Raw genomic sequence first — 11898 nt, forward strand, 5'->3', positions numbered from 1 at the left:
GCTGTGTACATGAGCAATGTTTTTCACGCATCACTTGTGCGTTGCGTGAAAATCGCAGCATAGAAGTGAATGGGGCTGCGTGAAAATCGCATTGCATCCGCAAGCAAGTGCAGATGCAATGCGATTTTCACGGATGGTTGCTAAGGAGATGATGTTAATAAATAGAGATGAGCCCCGGGACCCTATTAAAGTCCATTTACTTTATTATTTCCATTATAACATGGTTATAATGGAAAATAATAGCATTCTTTAATACAGAATGCTAAGTAAAATGTCTATTGAGGGTTAAAAAAAATTATAAAAAAATTACTTACCTCATTCACTTGATCGCGCAGCCGGGGTCCTCTTCTTTCTTCTTCTTGCAGGACCTGCAAAAGGACCTGCGCTGACGTCATCGCGCTCACCACGTGGTGAGCGCAGTGATGTCAGCGCAGGTCCTGCAAGAAGAAGAAAGAAGACGATAACGGCTGCGCGATCAAGTGGATGAGGTGAGTAATTTTTTTATTATTTTTTTAACCCTCAATAGACATTATACTTAGCATTCTGTATTAAAGAATGCTATTATTTTCCATTATAACCATGTTATAATGGAAAATAATAAAATCTACAGAACACCAAACCCAAACTTCAGTGAAGAAGTTCGGGTCTGGGTACCAACAGTTTTTTATCACGCGTGTGCAAAACTCATTAAAACGCTTTGCACTCGCGCGGAAAAAACTACGCAACGCAGTCACAAACAAATTGCGTACAAACTCGCGCGGGTTTCCCTGAACCCGCCCGCAACGCATCCGGATTGAATCCGGCACGCTCTTCTGCATGGGGCCTTAGTGTCACTGGCTCCTAATTCATCAAGGGAATTTGACACTAGTTTTGTGCTGCTTTATCTGAGGGCAACATAAACTGGTGACACAGACTTTGATTACAATGCAGGGTCACTTACTATTTTTTGGCCAGGCATTTTGTTAAAACCATTGATAAGAAGTTCCAGCGGGGCCAAAGCACTGGAGTCTGATATACAGATGTGTCATCGCTACCGCTCCCTTATTTTGCAATTAGTTACAAACTAAACACGATTTTATCTCCTCCAGTCTATCAATACACACCAATGCCAGTAGATGGCGGTGTTGAGTTAAAGTTAATATCGCTATCCGGCTCCTGATACAGCCCGTAGTCATCCCGACACTATACAGGAGCTGGGCGATGGCACCTCAACATTAAATCATAAAAAAAAAAATGGTCCTGTACCCCACTGCACCCGACTGTACTGTCCTGTGCCCCACTGCACCCGACTGTACTGTCCTGTACCACACTGCATCTTCTACAGTGCAGCAACACTTCAGCCAGTAAGCCAATAAAATAGTAACAGAGGACAGTGGGGCGTTCTCACAAAAACCTTCGTTCAATTCTATTTAATAAATATCAAAAAATCGCAGCATTCAATGAATATGGAAGATTCAGCCAATGATATGAGAGTTCCCACGGTCATGTGAACCAATCACCGTCAAGTTCCCATGCTATTAAGGTTAATTGGTTATGGCAGGTCGTCAAAATATGCGATTTTTTTTATATTTATTAAATAGAACAGAACCAATGTTTTTGTGAAAACACATACCGATATCGCCGCTGTTAACAAGCCGGTATCAGAAAAATGTGGGCTAGATCGGGTCATATCTCATGTCCATAGCAAAACCTGTATATGGAGTACCCTTTTTAAAAAAAACATTTATGCGGTTGGTGGGCGTTTTCCATGTGTATATACAGTTGCAAGAAAAAGTATGTGAACCCTTTGGAATGATATGGATTTCTGCACAAATTGGTCATAAAATGTGATCTGATCTTCATCTAAGTCACAACAATAGACAATCACAGTCTGCTTAAACTAATAACACACAAATAATTAAATGTTACCATGTTTTTATTGAACACACCATGTAAACATTCACAGTGCAGGTGGAAAAAGTATGTGAACCCTTGGATTTAATAACTGGTTGGACCTTCTTTGGCAGCAATAACTTCAACCAAACGTTTCCTGTAGTTGCAGATCAGACGTGCACAACGGTCAGGAGTAATTCTTGACCATTCCTCTTTACAGAACTGTTTCAGTTCAGCAATATTCTTGGGATGTCTGGTGTGAATCGCTTTCTTGAGGTCATGCCACAGCATCTCAATCGGGTTGAGGTCAGGACTCTAACTGGGCCACTCCAGAAGACGTATTTTCTTTTGTTTAAGCCATTCTGTTGTTGATTTACTTCTATGCTTTGGGTCGTTGTCCTGTTGCAACACCCATCTTCTGTTGACCTTCAGCTGTTGGACAGGTGGCCTTAAGTTCTCCTGCAAAATGTCTTGATAAACTTGGGAATTCATTTTTTCCTTCGATGATAGCAATCCGTCCAGGCCCTGACGCAGCAAAGCAGCCCCAAACCATGATGCCACCACCACCATACTTCACAGTTGGGATGAGGTTTTGATGTTGGTGTGCTGTGCCTCTTTTTCTCCACACATAGTGTTGTGTGTTTCTTCCAAACAACTCAACTTTGGTTTCATCTGTCCACAGGATATTTTGCCAGTACTGCTGTGGAACATCCAGTTTTTTTTGGACAGCAGTGGCTTCCTCTGTGGTATCCTCCCATGAAATCCATTCTTGTTTAGTGTTTTACATATCGTAGATTCGCTAACAGGGATGTTAGCATATGCCAGAGACTAGGATTCTTCTTCACCGCATTGAGCAGTCTGCGCTGTGCTCTTGCAGTCATCTTTACAGGACGGCCACTCCTAGGGAGAGTAGCAGCAGTGCTGAACTTTCTCCATTTATAGACAATTTGTCTTACTGTTGACTGATGAACAGCAAGGCTTTTGGAGATCATTTTATAACCCTTTCCAGCTTTATGCAAGTCAACAATTCTTAATCGTAGATCTTCTGAGAGCTCTTTTGTGCGAACCCAGAACTGGTGTATGTTTTTTTTATAGGGCAGGGCAGCTGTAACCAACACCTCCAATCTCATCTCATTGATTGGACTCCAGTTGGCTGACACCTCACTCCAATTATCTCTTGGAGATGTCATTAGTCTAGGGGTTCACATACTTTTTCCACCTGCACTGTGAATGTTTACATGGTGTGTTCAATAAAAACATGGCAACATTTAATTTTGTGTGTATTAGTTTAAGCAGACTGTGATTGTCTATTGTTGTGACTTACATGAAGATCAGATCACATTTTATGACCAATTTGTGCAGAAATCCATATCATTCCAAAGGGTTCACATACTTTTTCTTGCAACTGTGTATATATATATATCTATATCTTGTATTAGCATTTTCCCCTGTCCCCTATATTTATTTTAGGGGACAATAAAAGAAAAAGAAAAAAATGACAGCATCTCGGCTTTAAACATAAAGGGGACTGCCATTTTCTTTTCTGACTGGTCCTTCTATACCCCGGAGGGGTGTTTTCATTGGTTGCAGGAGTCTCATGCCCTCCTCTGGCCATTCACATTAATACAACCAGGTTCCATTCAAAGAATACTAAGGAGGGCATGTGACTCCTGCAACCAATGACAACCCAGCAGTCTATCTGTGCTTGGCCAGCTTTGCGAGCCCTACACACACATCAGCTGTTCACCAGAGTCAGGCGCAGGCAGTGTAGTCAGCGATACTGAGGTATAATACTGCAATGTACACCATTAGTCGATCCTTTTGTATGTACTTGCAACCTTAATATATCGCACTGACCACTGTGTGCTTCCACTCCATTAGCTGAGATTAGCTTATACTGCTATATTAACCCTATCTTCTGCCAGTAATTCCAGTCGCGGCTGTTTACTAATTCCCTATATACCTATCCACTATTCACACACCGATTCTAACTTGCCCTAAACTGCTTCGTTAGCTACAATGAAACTCCTTGCTACAAAACTGTCTAAAATTTAAGCGCTATACTGTAACACCCCTCCCGACGTGTTTCGCCACTGTGTGGCTTCGTCAGGGGAAGTGGGGTACTAGTAGGAGTGGAAGCACACAGTGGTCAGTGCGATACATTAAGGTTGCAAGTACATACAAAAGGATCGACTAATGGTGTACATTGCAGTATTATACCTCAGTATCGCTGACTACACTGCCTGCGCCTGACTCTGGTGAACAGCTGATGTGTGTGTAGGGCTCGCAAAGCTGGCCAAGCACAGATAGACTGCTGGGTTGATCAAATATAGTAAAATACCCATATTCATGCCAGACTCAATTTTGGCACAGTACGATAATGCAATATATCTATCCTCACTAACTATTGACATCAACCTGTCTGCCACAGAAATATAAATATAGCACCTAAATAGGTGTCTATAATTACTGAATAAGGGGACAGGATCCCTTGGTTGCCGCTGGTAATTACTAGCAGCTACTAGTTCAGTAGATATAAAACCCTGCTACACACTGACAATTTTAAACATATTTTTTTCTATTACACTTATGTTTTAAGAATGATGAAATAAAGATATATATTTTAATATTAGATAGAGACCCCTAAAGGGATTTGGTTTGGTCTATTGACCGTGGTATACATTGTTTACTGTATATGGTGTTACTTTACACCCTACCCCCTACTCTCAGTATGGCTACAAAAGGATCTAAGGCCCCTTTCACATGGGCGAGGAGGGGCTGGAGGGGTTAAAAATAGGGCTGGAGGGGTTAAAAATAAATAAAAATAATTTAACTCCCCTTAATCCACTTATTCGCGCAGCCCGGCTTCTCTTCTGTCTTCTTCTTTGAGGAATAGGACTTTTGATGACGTCACTGCGCTCATCACATGGTCCATCACATGATCTGTTACCACGGCGATGGATCATGTGACGGACCATGTGATGAGCATAGTGACGTCACCACAGGTCCTTTTCCTGTGCACAGCACAGAAGAAGACAGAAGAGATGCCGGCTGCTCAAACAAGTGGATTAAGGTGAGTTAAATTATTTTTTATTTTATTTTTTAACCCCTCCAGCCCTATTGTACTATGCATTCTGTATTAAGAATGCTATTATTTTCGGGTCTCCATCCCGATCGTCTCCTAGAAACCGTGCGTGAAAAATCGCACCACATCCGCACTTGTTTGCGGATGCTTGCGATTTTCACGCAACCCCATTTACTTCTATGGGGCCTGCGTTGCTTGGAAAACGCACAAAGAGGAGCATGCTGCGATTTTCACACAACGCACAAGTGATGCGTGAAAATCACTGCTTATCTGCACAGGCCCATAGAAATTAATGGGTCCGGATTCAGTGCGGGTGCAATGCGTTCACCTCACGCATTGCAGCCGCGTGGAAATATCGCCCGTGTGAAAGGGGCCTTACAAATGGAGTACGTGTTTATTAACTAAAATCAGGAAAATAGCTAAAATAGTGACCAGCAATAAAAAATAGCAATGAATAAAAAATTGCAATAAATTTTAAATAGTGATAGATCCAGGAGCATACACAAACAAATACATTAATATCCCATAAATATCATAGTTTATGTAGCAGCACCTGAGTTAGATAGTGTTCCAATTCACAGAGGGGAATAAGACAAGTTCAGTTCACTTCCATATTCTAATATAATTGTAGCAGCATACAATAGGAGAATAGAGAATATATATATATATATATATATATATATATATGTATCCAAGTTCATAGCAATTTGTTGCAGTATAGACAAGGTGGCAGTAGTTGGTAAGTAACTATCAATGTCAGCGCTTCGATCTTTTAGTGGAATTTGCCATATAACAGAGACATCAGGCAGTTAGTGAAGGACCTATTTATGGGATATTAATTTGTTGGTCTCCGGGCTTTCAGTGAATAGGAGGGCAGGGCATCAGTGTGTAAAGAGATAGCGTGCAATCTAATTCACAGACAGCAAGATCCCTGTAGGGGGAGGGGGATGCAACAAAGGCTCTTTACAGGAACTGACTAAAATTCGATTTGCTAATATAAGCTTAAATCCTCAGAAGTGTTTTATGTTATATTTATATCCAGTGCAGCAGTATATTGTGTATATACATAGTTCCACTACCAATCGCAATGCATGACTTCATAGAAATGTAAAAACTGATATTATTGATAACTGGCAATGCATTTTTTGCAAACATAAAAATATATTACAAGTTATATTATAATATAAATAATAATAATAATAATAATATCATTATAATATGTATATACAGTACAGACCAAAAGTTTGGACACACCTTCTCATTCAAAGAGTTTTCTTTATTTTCATGACTATGAAGGCATCAAAACTATGAATTAACACATGTGGAATTATATACATAACAAACAAGTGTGAAACAACTGAAAATATGTCATATTCTAGGTTCTTCAAAGTAGCCACCTTTTGCTTTGATTACTGCTTTGCACACTCTTGGCATTCTCTTGATGAGCTTCAAGAGGTAGTCCTCTGAAATGGTCTTCCAACAGTCATGAAGGAGTTCCCAGAGATGCTTAGCACTTGTTGGCCCTTTTGCCTTCACTCTGCGGTCCAGCTCACCCCAAACCATCTCGATTGGGTTCAGGTCCGGTGACTGTGGAGGCCAGGTCATCTGGCGCAGCACCCCATCACTCTCCTTCATGGTCAAATAGCCCTTACTTTCAAAGTTTTCCCAATTTTTCGGCTGACTGACTGACCTTCATTTCTTAAAGTAATGATGGCCACTCGTTTTTCTTTACTTAGCTGCTTTTTTCTTGCCATAATACAAATTCTAACAGTCTATTCAGTAGGACTATCAGCTGTGTATCCACCTGACTTCTCCTCAACGCCACTGATGGTCCCAACCCCATTTATAAGGCAAGAAATCCCACTTATTAAACCTGACAGGGCACACCTGTGAAGTGAAAACCATTTCAGGGGACTACCTCTTGAAGCTCATCAAGAGAATGCCAAGAGTGTGCAAAGCAGTAATCAAAGCAAAAGGTGGCTACTTTGAAGAACCTAGAATATGACATATTTTCAGTTGTTTCACACTTGTTTGTTATGTATATAATTCCACATGTGTTAATTCATAGTTTTGATGCCTTCAGTGTGAATCTACAATTTTCATAGTCATGAAAATAAAGAAAACTCTTTGAATGAGAAGGTGTTCCAAACTTTTGGTCTGTACTGTGTATATATATTTTTTTTTTATATATTCATAGAAAATCAACGCAGCACTCTTCTTGTAAAAAACGCAGTGTCTCTATTCACACATGTGACACAAAATAGGCAACGTTTCAATCCCCTTCCGGGATCCTTCTCAAGCCAAGTGCACTTGGAAGGGGATTGAAACGTTGCCTATTTTGTGTCACATGTGTGAATAGAGACACTGCGTTTTTTACAAGAAGAGTGCTGCGTTGATTTTCTATGAATATACAAGCCTATACATGCATGTATACACAGACACACACATGTATATACACATATATATGAAATTTTACTACTGAAAAATGCTAGTAGAAAGGGGATTAAAAGGTTAATCGACAGGAGGCCAGTGGGGCGCTGCTCAACACCTAATGTCATTGTATTTAATTAATATAAAAAAAAATGGCAGCATCTCTGTATCCTAATAACAGTAATCTGCCATTTTCTTCACTGCCAGGTCTTTTTATAGCACGGTCATGGGAACCAATCACAGGCCGTTTCTCACGGAAATTAAGGTTCAATACCTTGTTAACCAATATGACATTGTTTTGACAAGCTGTCATCACCAATTAAGCTGGATTGCCAGAGAACCGGCCTGTGATTGGTTCCCATGACCGTGGGAACTAGAATGTGATTGGCTAAATATTCTGTATTGAGCGCTCCAGCTATAAAAAGACCTGGTAGTGAAGAAAATGGCAGATTACTGTTGTTAGGATACAGAGATGCTGCCATTTTTTTTTTATATTAATTAAATACAATGACATTAGGTGTTGAGCAGCGCCCCACTGTCCTCCTGTCGATTAACCTTTTAATCCCCTTTCTACTAGCATTCAATTATTTGCTCAGGGGATGAAGTGGTGAGATCGGTTATTTACAGTTCTGTATGGTACTTTCTATGGTTCAGTTCAGCACCTGTTTTTTTTATTATTCATAATTAAAAATCAAATTATTCATTTTTATTCCTAAAAATACGAGGATTGTGTTTGCAGTGATCTACTAGCGCTGCACCGACTTTCCCCGTGTGTACTGCGTGTCTGCCAGCCTTAGGATGTGCTGTCATTAGTCCTCCTTATGATGTGCAGTGTGTGAGGCTGGTGGTCACAGGTCATGGCTCTGCCAGCTTTCCAGGGCACAGGATTCCTGCTGGAGACCCTTTCACTGCTGGTGCCCTGGAGCGCACGGCATCAGTGTGTACAGAGATGCTGTGCGCTCCCATTGCTCTGATGTTTGCAGCGCATCCAAATGTCCATGAGATGTGACAGCTGTACTCCCCTTTGTATGGTTTCATTCAGCGCTTCTGGTTGTTTTAATTATTCATAAATTAATCCTGAAAATGGGGCAAATTTGGACTGGCGATCAGTTTACAGTACTTTATGCGGGACTTCTGTAATGGAATAAGCCTTGCCACCTACAGTACTCCTATCTCCACAGCGAAACTTTGATATTTACTGTATAGCGCACGGGAACTAACTAACTGTAGTTCCATGCGCCATCTGGTGTTCACAAACCAACATTGCACCCTGAATTTTCTCAATGGCTATTTACGCAATTCGGGTTTGCTAATTGAATTGGAAATTGCTTTACGCTGCTGCGATTCTGAAGGGGGCTCTAGCGATGCTATATCTGTATGACCTGCAGCTCTCCTGCCCTCCCTCCTGGAGCTCATGAATGCTAGGATTCCTGAGCACTCAGGACTCAGTGTAGCTGCTACCCATTGAGTTTAAAAAAATCCTGGACCCAAAAATAGTGGCTCTAAGACATGGCAGCATGAATCATGAAAATTCCTTTCAGTAATTTGCTTGCCCCTTTTCTTGGTGTATGGTGAGCTGTAGATGATAAGTTAGGTGAAGTTACCTTTCATGTTTTTTTTTTGCCTTTCCCTGTATAAAGATCTCTTTCTATTTCAGCTGAAGACCCTTCCGAAAAACAGATTATGAATGACATACAGAACTCTAAAGCCAAGAATAATGTCCAATGGAAAGACTTGTTTGACAAAATGGAACCCAGAGTGCCACCGATGGAACAAGGCAATGAAAACATAAGAGGTGTAGAGCTGAGTCATAAACTCCTCAGTGCTGAGAAAAAGTCCAACCCAAAAGAGCGCCTGTACATATGCTCTGTCTGTGGGAAAAGTTTTGGTGGCAGTTCTTTACTGGTTAGGCATATGAGAATTCACACTGGTGAGAAACCCTACGCCTGTAACCACTGTGATAAATGCTTTAACGACAAGTCCTATCTCCTGCGGCACTTGAGGACTCATACCGGAGAGAAACCATACTCTTGTTCTGTATGTCTTAAAAGTTTTAGTCAGAATTCCAGTGTCATCGCCCACATGAGGATTCATACCGGAGAAAGACCGTTTCAGTGTACAGAATGTGATAAGCGGTTCAGTGATAAGTCATACTATTTGCGGCACATGCGCTCTCACACAGGAGAGAGGCCGTACAAATGTACCAAGTGTGAAAAGTGCTTCACTCAGACTTCTACTCTAGCTTCCCATATGAGGATCCACACTGGAGAAAAGCCATTCAGATGTTGCTATTGTGATAAATGCTTTAGTCAGAGCTCGAGCCTCGTCATACATAAGAAACTACACCAGCAGGAGGAAGCCCGGTGAAGGGTGTTACCAAGACACATAATTTTGAAGGACCTTGATTGAAATTGTAACCTTTGCTGCTGCCAGTACTTTGAAATATGGGGTTCTCGCCCATATTCATTGGGGGACACAGGAACCGTGGGTATAGCTATGTCCTCTAGGAGGCGTTGACACTAGCAAAAGCTGTTAGCGCCTCCCCTGGCAGCTATACCCCCTCCAGCCTGGAGAGAGAGCTTCAGTTTTTTCTAGTGTCAATAGGAGGCAAGACCTAAGATTTTTTTATTTTAGTTTCTTATTTTACTCTTCTTTTACAGGTGGGAAACAGCGGACGCCTCGCCTCCTTGTTCTCCCGGGGGGAGCACGCCAGCGTTGGTCCGCCACGCTGCCTCCTCCCCCCACAAGAAAACAAGGTGGACCAGGGCAGCCTCGCTCCCTGCATCCCGCCAGCCAAGGGGTCACCCGTCCAAGCCCCTCTTCCAGCTTCCTGCCACCACAGTGCCAGTAGCTGAAGGGGTGACAAAGCTGGGCCAGAGGAAGGGTGAAGACGTCGTGCCCCCCCCCCATCCCCCCGCTAGCCCGCAACAGAGCTGGGCAGATGGTTCCCTTTGAGGGACATAGCAAGGGGGCAGAGGTTGTTTTATTCACTAAAGATAGTGACTTCAAGCCTTCCCCTGTTCTCTACCAGGTGGCAGTGAAGGAGACATTGCTGACCGGAGGGGTGTTTTTCTACAGTACTCTGCGCTGCTGAGAAATCATCTAGGGGAGAAGATCGCGCTGCAGGGGGGCGGGGCCAGAGCGGAGTCAGCGGTGCAGCGATATCGCCAGCGCTTCTTTAAGGCGGCAAGAGCAGCAAACAGGCCGATATATCTGGGCCCCTATCATGCGGCCATGGCACTGTGGGGGTTAATTAGTGGCGCGGGCACGTGTGCACCGCCGCGTGGAGAGCGGGAGATACGGGACCTGAGGGGGCGGGGCTTGCTCTTCCCGCCACAGCTTCAGGAAGTACTCGCTGTGGGACTCCCTCCTCTGTTCAGCATCTGCTCCTGGCTATGGTAGGACGTGTGCTCCTCTCCTCAGGTCACTGTACTCTCTCCAGCCACATTCCAACCCCCCTAGGTCACTGACAATGTCCGATGCATCTGGGGCTCTGCCTCGGCTGCCAATAACCATTCACTATGCCTGCTCTATATGTCAGACAAAATTTCCCTGCGGGCAACCGGATTCTGTCTGCTCTGCTTGTCAGATGCCTAGGCAGGTGCCCCCCCTTCAGCCCGTCATGCTGCCTCCCCCTCCACCCGCTGAATTACCTGATTGGGCCAGAACTCTCAGGCGGTGGAAAACCTTGCTAAAATCTCCCAATCCACCCTATCTATAGTGGGTCGCTTAGTTGAGAATCCGCCACCTCCGCAGGCTGCACCTCCCTCAGATGCACCCTCCAGAGCCTCTTGCTCGGGCGACCCCCCCCCTAGGTCACTGCCCTCCGGTGATTCAGTCGGTGCACAGCATTCACACAAATTCATGTTTAATGTTGAGTGGATCATGTTTCTTCCTCTGACACGTCTCCCTCCCCCCACTGACCAACAGGGGGTATCCTTCTTCCGTCCCAAACAGGCCTCAAGAGTGTTTCCTCGCCATAAGGATTCCTCTTCCAGGACGTCTGGCGGGCCCACGTGTCCGGCGCTTGGGAGCTCAAGATTGTGTCCTCGGGATACCTGATCGAGTTAATGTCTCTTCCCCCGGACTGGTTTTTTCAATCCCGTCTTCCACGGGACCCAGAGCGCACGGCCACCTTCTCAAAAGCCATTCAGTCCCTCCTGGACCGGGGAGTTCTCTCCCGTTCCCCCAACAGAAAGATTCAAGGGGTTCTATTCAAACCTTTTTGTGGTCCCCAAAAAGGAGGGCTCAGTGCACCCTACATTGGACCTCAAACTGTTCCGTAATTGCTTCTCTAGAGCAGGGGGAATTCCTTGCGGCCATAGATATCCAGGACGCATACCTCCACGTCCCCATTGCGCGGCGTGACCAGCGTTTCCTGAGGTTTGCGATAGGAGACTGTCATTTCCAGTTTGTCGCCCTCCTGTTCGGGCTGGCAACTGCGCCTCGGGTCTTCACGAAGATTCTAGCCCCTCTTCTCGCCCTGCTCCGTTCCAGAGGCATATTCCTTA

At 43.8% G+C, this 11898-nt stretch overlaps 1 protein-coding gene across 3 annotated transcripts in view; it reads left to right on the top strand.

Moving 5' to 3' along the window:
- The window catches only part of LOC120998017 (zinc finger protein 300-like), a 39843-nt gene extending 28284 nt beyond the window's left edge, over positions 1 to 11559 (top strand). For 2 of the 3 annotated variants that reach the window (XR_005778280.1, XR_005778282.1), the window contains exons 7-8: positions 9045 to 9871; positions 10048 to 11559. Coding sequence is in view for 1 of the 3 variants with exons in the window: in XM_040428446.1 (XP_040284380.1) it covers positions 9045 to 9754 (710 nt within the window). In the remaining 2 variants the exon portion in view is untranslated. Of the gene's footprint in view, positions 1 to 9044; positions 9915 to 10047 lie in introns of those variants that run through there. The other variant, XM_040428446.1, reaches the window with a different exon arrangement.
- The last annotated feature ends 339 nt before the right edge of the window (positions 11560 to 11898 follow it).

The sequence above is a fragment of the Bufo bufo genome, chromosome 1, assembly GCF_905171765.1.
Source record: "Bufo bufo chromosome 1, aBufBuf1.1, whole genome shotgun sequence".
Taxonomy (NCBI): domain Eukaryota; kingdom Metazoa; phylum Chordata; class Amphibia; order Anura; family Bufonidae; genus Bufo; species Bufo bufo.